At 41.3% G+C, this 9,907-nt stretch overlaps 1 protein-coding gene and 1 long non-coding RNA gene across 2 annotated transcripts; one reads left to right on the top strand and one right to left on the bottom strand.

The window, feature by feature from the left end:
• Positions 1-2,552: 2,552 nt before the first annotated feature.
• Positions 2,553-5,004, bottom strand: LOC310874243. The gene is made up of 3 exons (XR_014570546.1): positions 4,857-5,004; positions 3,390-3,461; positions 2,553-2,766 (listed from the first exon to the last, which is right to left on the bottom strand). It is a non-coding gene; the product is annotated as an uncharacterized lncRNA (long non-coding RNA).
• A 2,186-nt stretch (positions 5,005-7,190) lies between these two features.
• LOC310874751 (THO complex subunit 4-B-like) lies at positions 7,191-7,955 on the top strand (the record flags this gene model as incomplete). Its single annotated transcript, XM_083787615.1, has 1 exon — positions 7,191-7,955. The coding sequence occupies one exon, from the start codon at positions 7,191-7,193 to the stop codon at positions 7,953-7,955; it is 765 nt and encodes a 254-aa protein (XP_083643741.1).
• Between the last annotated feature and the right edge of the window lie 1,952 nt (positions 7,956-9,907).

Here is a 9,907-nt window from a genome sequence, read left to right as displayed (position 1 = left end):
CTATCCTTGTCCTCCATTTCTCTTTCCTTGTTAGTACAACATTGTACTCATCGATGTTGTAAGCTATGACACGCATAGAAAACATTTTTTTCTGAGAGTTATAACCTGCAATGCACCCTTTTGAGCAGCAGGGGACAGCAAAACATCTGTGTGACTAGAGATCACTAAGACAATACTTGTTGAATTGTTGAATACTGGACCTTTACTGTATGTTTACTTTAAGTTTGCAGTTAAAGCCTCCTTTCAGGACCTGGGGAAGGAAAAGGTTAGTGATGAGAATATAATACAACAAGCAGGCCTAAGTTTCATATTTTCTTTGTTTTAATTAGGTTTTCAACAGCCGTTAATTCCGCAGCTATTGTGTTCTCAACGTCTCACTAACTGATGCCAATTCAATAAAGAGACAGATGTCCAAGTCCATGTTCTGTTGAGTTGTTCCTCACCAATTGCTCTTATTTGTATTTTATTTGTTTTATTGTAATTAGCCCTGACATCGATTAGTCGACTCGAGGAAAACAAATCCAAATAGGATTTATACTATAGAAACCAAGCAAGTATATGTTGGGTCAGACACCATGCACCCCCCACAGCCCAAATGGAATGATCCTCTTTTGCATAACATGTTATTATTTTAAGCAATGTCAGTCAAAACATTAAATAATGCATGATTTGACTACACCAGTCGACTATAGTCAACATTTGTCCAATAAGATTCAGGGCAGGCCTAATTGTACATTTGTAATACATGTTAAACACGCAGACAGACTGATTTAACCCATTCTGACCTGAGATCAGATTCATACGAGGTTTCCGCCGGACACACACTGGTCTGATGAACCCATTCTGACCTGAGATCAGATTCTAAAAATGTCAGTCGCTCTTCGATTTTTCAAAAATAGCAGACCTACAAGCTCGTAGCGCGCCACTCGGTGGCGCGATACGAGCTTGTAGATCTGCTATTTTTAAATAGCTGAAGCATAACATGATGCCGACACCAAAATGGGTGCCCGGTCAGAATGGGTTAAAAAAACCGATAAATGAATAATTATCGGATCATTTGAAATGCACATTGATATTACATGAAATCTAATCTACAGCCAGTTTATAAAGTGGCCCCCGTCTTCATATTTACATAAACTAGCTATCCTAAAACATCTCTCCTGGTATCTGAAGGTATTCTCATCCTCTGTTCCTCCTCAATGGTCAGATGACACCCTGTGACATTGACAATTTGGCTGGGCTGGATTTTTTTTTTTTATCAAAGTTTCTTTATTAAAATTTGAGTCACATATGAGTCAAATCATACAAAAATGAGTATTTTACCCCTTCCACCACCCAGAGTTCCCGCTCCGAAAGAGCCACAACCCTGGTATCTCGTAACAAAGGGAACCCAAAAGATGGAACCAGAAAGGTATGTACACATTTAAACCTAATTACTGAGCCAACGACAAACCCTCTGACATTATTCTGGACGGGCCTGTTGGCTATTTTTGGTTTAGATGTTAAAAAGTGCAGACCAAGACCCTGCTTCATCCGTCTCTGCAAAGGGCCGTCCGTCCCTGCATGCTCAAACTGTCAAACAAGATTATCCAATTTGGATCTGCCCTACACACCACCACACACACAAAGATCTGTCGGGGCGTGTGTGTGTGTGTGTGTGTGTGAATCAAAACTATCAAACCTGTTTTAACAAGCAGTTGGATGAGAGTCAGAACCCAGCCCTGCATGGCCTTAGGTTACTCTCACAGCTTTTACTGTGTGTACTTTGCTGGATGATGATAAATACAGTATATAATACAAAAAGAAGCAAGGGCAAATCAACAATACATGATAAACGGGGCAACTGAACATAGACAAGACAATGCCGTGCAAACGGCAACTCTTAATCGGCTTTGAACGCCACGGAGTTTTCCAACCTGATTTAAGTTTTCTGAAAAACTTCAAATATTTATATAGCAGCATCCATTTTTTTTTAAACATTTTTGAATACTGTATACAGAACCCCAAAGTGGGTTCCCGGCCTGAAGGGTTAAAACACCAAAAGGTGTTCCGGCCCCAAACAAACGTAGGCCTATTCAGTTGAAAGAGACCTCAAAGACACTTATTTTCACCTTTTCGACATTTTCTCATTAAACCCATTCTGACCGGGCACCCATTTTGGTGTCAGCATCATGTTATGCTTTAGCTATTTAAAAATAGCAGATCTACAAGCTCATATCGCGCCACCGAGTGGCGCGATACGAGCTTGTAGGTCTGCTATTTTAGAAAAATCGAAGAGCGACTGACATTTTTAGAATCTGATCTCAGGTCAGAATGGCTTCATCAGACCAGTGTGTGTCCGGCGGAAACCTCGTATGAATCTGATCTCAGGTCAGAATGGGTTAAGCTCTATTTTATAGAGCAGTAAACGCCATGGAGAAGGTCCTCAATGTGTACAAGGAGTCCTTGTCCTCATTGAAATTGCTTTGAAAGGGGAACATTTTTTAAATGTATTTTTTATTACCTTTTTGTTTTTCTTCTATGAAACCTACAATAAACCCACGCATGCAGCCTTGTGATTATTCATATTTGTTTTTTATTCTCATACAGTAGCTTTTTCTTTAACCATACAACCGGTAACGGGTAATGATGAGGGATGGACATCAATTCATTTAAACAAGCTACTCCCGAAGCTCATGACGCTGTCCATCGTGCTGTCGGCTGCCTTGTCCGCTGCCGCACCGGTTACTGCATCCCCAATGGCCCCAGAGATCTTGTCCCCGATACCTATAGGGGGACGACGACGGGACAACAGCCACATTTCAGTGGAGAAATGACACTATACTCTCCCAGATTCAAGAAGCTTCATCGTCCACTATTTACCAGCAACACAGTATTTGGCCATGTTGGTAAAAAAAAACATCCGACTAGACGGGTATATGATTTTAAAATTAGAATTACAAAAACAGGGTCCAAAGTACCTTCTGTGGGACATAATGTCAAACCAGTTGGAAAGCCTTATATTAATTCAAGTGCCACGTACGTTCATTCTACATATTAGTGCAACATTGTGCTTCATGGGTTTTAAAGGCCATCTCCTGTAGTCCTTTTCTTCTATTAAAGGTATATTCAGTGATTTCACTTAATTCAAATATCACTTATTTTTTTGTTTTGTTGTGATAATCCTCCCTACTATAGAGTGTGCTGGCCATATAAGGAGTTCCTCCCTGTCCCCAGTTAACCCCTGGGGGTCAAAAAACCTTAGGTTTCGTTTTTGACTCTCTATCCTGATTGGACGAAAGGCTGGGTCCCACAGCCAAAAACGAAACCTAAGGTTTTTTGAGTGAAATCACTGAATATACCTTTAAAATAATGACTCAAAAACTTGGGACGGCCTCAAATCAAATCACCTTCTCCTGCTGCTGCTGCTTCCTTCTTTCCTCCTCCGAGTAACTCGCCAACCTTGTCTTGTGCTGCGTCCGCTGGGGAGTACAGAGTAGGGCTTTAAGCAACTAGTCGGCTATTCAACTAGTCGACTAGTAAATCCACTAGTTGACCCCATTGGGACTAGTTGATAAAACTTTTTTATTTATTTTTAATATCGTTTTTCCCCCTGTTTTTGTAGGCCTCAAGATCAGATAGAATGCTAGATTATAGTCACCAATATACACTTTTTATTTTTACATAATAGGTAGTTAACCCATTTTGACCTGAGATCAGATTCTAAAAATGTCTTCTACATCCTGACAGTTTTCCCGGAGATCATTGGTTAAATGCTCTGTCTTGTCTTCACCGATGGCAGCAAGGAATTTCAGAAGCAGATGAGAGGCACTTTCTGTCATTTCCTGCGATTATGTCCATCCACGAGTGATGCGTGAATCGTGATAAAGAAGAAAGTAACTTCCCCTCGCCTTGTAGCGAAGGAAACACTTATAGCTTGGATGTCATTCTAACCCATTTTGACCTGAGATCAGATTCTAAAAATGTCTTTCTACATCCTGACAGTTTTCTGAAAAAGCTATGTTTCTATGTCAGTCGTTCAGCGCGCTATGAGCTTGTAGATCTGCTATTTTTCAATAGCTAAAGCATAACATAATGCTAACACCTAAAGGGGTTCCCGCCAAAAACAACTAGTCGACTAGTAAAAATCACAATTTACCCTTTCACAAGTTAGACAATGTCTAAAATGCATTAAAACCTTTTGAAAAGAGCAGATCTACAAGCTCACACAGCTTAGTTACTTAGTTTATACCACTGCATACCCTGTCTGATTACTAGAAGAGTGAGCACAAGGAAAAGTGGGCACCTAAATGAAAAAAAAAAAATTGTACAAAATGTAAAAAATATATATATAAAAAAGATATATATATACAGTATATTTGAAGAATGGTCGTATAGCCTACATGGTTTGAAGTTGAACATGCACAGTATATTATTGCCAGACCTTAGCCTAAATTTACACTTCAACTTCTTGTTGAATGCTCAAAGTGATTGTATTTACAGGTTTTGTAGCAATTGAAGAAATATTTGACTTTAATGGTCTTGGTCAAATGTTCAATCATGTTCTGTATACTTTACATTACTCCAAATATTATATATATATTTATTTATTTTACATTTTGGACCAAATCTTTCACTTTTACATCAAGCTGCCCACTCTTCCTTAGTGCTCATTCGTCCTGTTACCCACCATCTAATCTGACAATGAAATTTGTGACGTTATTTAAGGCCACATGTCTACGATCTCAGAGTTAAACTGACGTGTAGAGTGGAAAACCACATTAGCTATAGATCCTGAGCCATAACTGTCACTACTACTATTATTATTATTATTTTAATCTACTATTAAAGGAATAATAGCTAATACAGTATCTCACCAGCTTTCTCAATCATGCTGTTGACTCCAGACTGTAAACCTTCCATTTCAGCTGCCTTGTATTGTTGATGCCTTCCTGCTGCGAGAAAATGTTATGTGTCGGAAAATGTCTGTCTGTGTGTGTGTGTGTGTGTGTGTGTGTGTGTGTGTGTGTGTGTTTTGTCTCATCACCCACACCCCTGATCGCCCGCTGGCAATACACGCCCATATCACAGTGACGTGCCAGTCTGTTTCTGAATACACCAGTATCAGTTCAGGCATCTACATGCCACACTAAATATTCTACCTGACAGGTTGATGTGCAAACAATTGTTTGGAGATGTGTCATATCGTCATATAAGCAATTTAGTTAATTCACACACTCACACTAAAATAATATATATTTCACCCTGACCTTTTCAGCTTCTATAAATTAAGGATGTCCTTATAATACCTAAAACAAAGACTAAAACTAAACTATATGCCAAACTGAAAAAACGAAGTGAAACTAAAACGAACTACTGCAGCACATGTGGGGCACATTTATTCCGCTGATACCGGCTTGAACCCTCCACCTTTTACCCTTATGGATGAATACATTTGCTTCCTATATATATCTTGACTTATCATGATATTACCTTTAGGAGTTTTGTTTGAAATGTTTCGTCCTTGGCAGAGTTTTGCACTTTACTTGAGTGTATTACTTAGTTGAATGAAAGATTTTATTTGATTGTGACTTTGCAGGTGTGGGACACCGAAAGCATTGAAGGTCAATGGATAAATGTCAATCAGTGGCGATCCTGTCACATAAAAGGACATGTGAGTCATGTCGCAAAAACAAAACACCCAAAGTCACAAAAGGTGAAGTGCGTTCCTCTGTGGGACAACGCCCCATCAACTCGTACACTTCACGTGTTTTGGAATTCTTTTGTGTCTTTTGTGTCAAGCATACAGGAGTAGTGGTTTAATGTCTAGCCCTGCCCTTGGCACAGGATTAGTGAGGATAGGCTGGATAGAATGTTACCCAGCCGGTTCTAAAAAAGAAAAAAAAGATGCTGTGTGTGTGTGTGTGTGTGTGTGTGTGTGTGCGCGCATGCGTGTTTGTGCGTGTGCATATGTGTGTGTGTGTGTGTGTGTGTGTACTGCATTCTAATACACAGATCCTCTGTATTTGAAATATTGGGAAATAAACATAATTTTATTGTAGAAATGGCAACTTTTTTCCACAATATGTCATACGCCATCACTGAAACTCAGTTTCGGTTAGTGACCACTTCGGAACGCTATGAGTTTCAGCCATCACTGAAACTCATACCGTTCCGAAGTGGTCACTAACGCCCCGGTCTCCGGCCACGCCCTTCAGGTCCAAATATGGGCGGCAAGTCCACCTTCATCCGCCAAGTGGACGTGATGTGTGGGAGAGAGTCAAGGTCAAGGTTAGCTTTATTGCCCTTGCGGGGAATTGGTTTGCAGCCAGATCATAGTAAAACAATACACACAACAAACAACATTCAATACAAGACTAAGATCTAAGAACAGGGCACTAGAGACAGAGAATTCATGACATTCAATAGTAGCAAAGTCAGCAAAAGTGCATTAGTGGGCATGTATGTGCAAAGAGGCAAGAATAAAGTATTTGCTGTTCAGCAGTTGAATAGCAGCCGGGACAAATGATAATTTGAACCGATTGGTCTTTGTGGCGGAGCACCCTCAGCCGACGACCTGAGGGCAACAGTTCAAACTCAGACCGAAGTGGGTGATCCGGGAGGAGGTTCTCTTAAGCATCTGCCTCTTGTACAGTTCTATGAGTTGGGCTTGGGTTCTCCCAATTAAACAGATGGTGACAGAGAGCAGTCAATATCAGGCTGAAATCTTGCCCAAATATGTAGTAATACGTCATAGATGAATGACATTATAGATGTGCCCAAACATGAAGTTCCACCCGGCCTATAGCTGGTTCCATTGAGCCCAACTAGCGTCTGCAGCGGCCATTGCTAGGATTACAGTTATTCTGGTAAATAAGTTGCACTCTGAGTGCTATATTTCTATATTTGAAAAGCGTGACTCTCAGCCAATCCGGCCCAATCGCTGTGACGTGACGACACCTGAGAGCAAAGTGTGATGTCACACCACCACTATAAAAGCTTGCACATCGCAAGTTCAGCGCAGTTTGTATCGTGCTTTTGGGGTATTTATGTGTAATACTTGTTATTTTTTTGTGACGCGGATTGCTCTTTACTAACTTAAAGGTTGCGCACCAGGGTGTACTTGTTTTGCATACGTTTAGTCGTTTAGCATTATTGGGATCAGGCGTAATATGGCCGATAAAACGGGCGGTATGTCCTTGGGCGACAAAATGGAGATGTCCTTAGACGACATTATCAAACAGAACAAACAGCAGCAGAGGGACCAGAGAGGCGGAAGAGGTCATGGTCAGGCCGGGGGCTCGGGCAGCGGCCGTCATAGCCGTAATGGCCATGATAGTCGTAATGCAGGCCACGATATCCGCAGTGATGGCGTTCGCCTTGGAGGAAGTTTAGGCAGCCGAGGCGGCGTTGGTCCCATAACCATGAGGAAGAACATCATCAACCGTGGTCGAGGAGGACCGACGCCGTACAGCAGGCCGCCTAAACAGCTTCCGGATAAGCGGCAGCATGACAATGGCGGCGGTGGTGGCGGTCACGGCAGACCGCCGTCATACAACAGCAGGCCTAAACAGAGTCCCGACGGTGACTTCAACGCTGGCGGCAGCGTTGGGGCCGGTTTGGAAACTGGAGGCCACCTCCGTGTCTCAAACCTCGACCTCAGAGTATCCGATCACGACCTCAGGGGCCTTTTCTCCAGGTTTGGTTATCTGAAGAAGGCCACCGTTCATTACGACCGGTCTAGAAGGAGTCTGTGCACTGCAGATGTCATCTTCGAAAGAAAGGCAGACGCAGAGGACGCCAGGAAAGAATTAAAGGACTTGACACTTGACGGGCGCTCCCTGGACATACAATTCATCACCTCCCATCTTGACACACAGCAGGTCATGTATAGGGGTCAACATGGAGGTCGCGCTGACAGACGAGCCATAAGGCCTCGGGACTGGTCGTCCTCGTGGTTGCAGCAGCAGGCTTGATATGCCAGGAACAGTACACCAGTTTCCCAAACAGTTGGTCGGGACTTGGGACCCATTTGTGGGTCACACGGACCATTTTTAACGGATCACGACTCGAGTAAACTAAATCCCATTTTCTTTTCCTACATTTAAAAATGTATGTATTTCTTTTTTTTATATACTTATATATATATTTTATACATTTTAAAACAAATAATCTAAGTAAGTCCATAAATACAAAATAAAGTTAAGATAATAATTAAGAACTTAAGTAGTGAAAATAAACAATCTACAAGCTTGCGTGTGTCCTTGTAGATCTGCTATTTTCACTAGTTTGGGTCCCGGGCAAACGTCTTAATCTCTCTTTCGGGTCTCGACCTCAATAGTTTGGAAACCAGCGAGCTAAAGGATGAAATCTTGCGCCATGTCATCTTCCCTTACTGTTTGCACACAAGGGCAAGGTTGCCTCTTAAATGCTATTTATTTCTCTTCTTTTCTTTACCAATCAAATAATACAGTAGTCAAATACATTAAACATAATAAATAAAAATACACAAAATGTTTACTCATAAATAAAAGCTACTTTGGAAGTAAAACAATAAATAAAAAATATATTTAAATATTCACGTAAGCTGCAAGACGTCTGTCTATAATATTTTAACTTTTTTTTCATTTTTTTTTCAGGTTATACTGAGCATCTATGGTTGATTCAACATTGTGAGTGACGTTTTAAATTGCGGTTAATGGTAATTAGTAAAACTTGTAAGTTGTGTGTTACTGGAGCAACAATGTTGAAGCAAATAAGTAAAGAAATACTATACAGGTTTGGGTCCGGGTGGCTCAGTCAGTAGAGCTCTTGCCTTTGGACAAGGTCATGGGTTCGATCCTGGACTCCACTAACTCAGCGTATGAGTAGTAGCTAGAGCTGACGGTAGCGCTCCTCCACCTCAGTGTCCATCAGGTCTCATTTTGACTTATTAATACAGGTAAAAGTCTGGAATTCAAAATGTATGGCCTACTTGTGTAAAAGTACAAAAGTAAAATTAACTTAAAAGTACCAAAAGTAAAAAGTACTCATTATGCAGAATGTTGCATTTCACAAGGTTTCATTATTTGTTAAATGTTTTAGAATCTTTGACATTGTGAGCTTGTGATCCGTCGATGGGACCGTACCCAAGTTCCCTTAGCCCTATGTTCCCTCAGCCCTATGTTCCCTCAGCCCTATGTTCCCTCAGCCCTATGTTCCCTCAGCCCTATGTTCCCTCAGCCCTATGTTCCCTCAGGCCTATGTTCCCTCAGCCCTATATGTTCCCTCAGCCCTATGTTCCCTCAGCCCTATGTTCCCTCAGCCCTATGTTCTCCCATTCCAAAACAGACCCTATGTTCCCTCAGCCCTATGTTCCCTCAATCCGATAAGTGCAAGTGTAATAAATGTAATAGTGTAATAAGTATAATAGTGTAATAGTGTAATAAGTATAATAGTGTATAGTGTAATACAGACAGCATTTTTTCCCAATGAAATTGGCTGACAGCTTGTCTCGTCTCGTCATAATAATAGGTTCATAATAATAGGTTCATAATAATTACTAAAATTAATTAACTTATAATTATATCGGTCGGCCTCATGGTGGCGCTATAACAGCCCACTTTACGTTTTGGCTTATAACTCTTGCACCATATCGTGTGTACGGTTGCAAGTTGGTCATCTCCGTCAACTTTTTGCAAGATTCTATAACCTGGACGTGGCAGAGCTTGCTATGACTCACGTAGTCCTGGGTGTCGCCTCTAGACGAGGCAGGTCACGTACATATAGACTTTTAGGTTCGGGTAACTTATGCGAGTTGACCCTGGTACGTAGCCTATACCTATAGGCCCTATAGGTATAGGCTACCAGGGTCAACTCACACCTTTTGACCAATGCGGCCCTCGCCCCAAGTTCAGTTCGACACCTCTGCTATAGGGCATAGGGCATA

This window comes from Protomyctophum parallelum (genome assembly GCF_964188405.1).
Source record: "Protomyctophum parallelum genome assembly, chromosome: 17".
NCBI lineage: Eukaryota > Metazoa > Chordata > Actinopteri > Myctophiformes > Myctophidae > Protomyctophum > Protomyctophum parallelum.
This window is presented reverse-complemented; position numbering and strand designations above follow the sequence as displayed.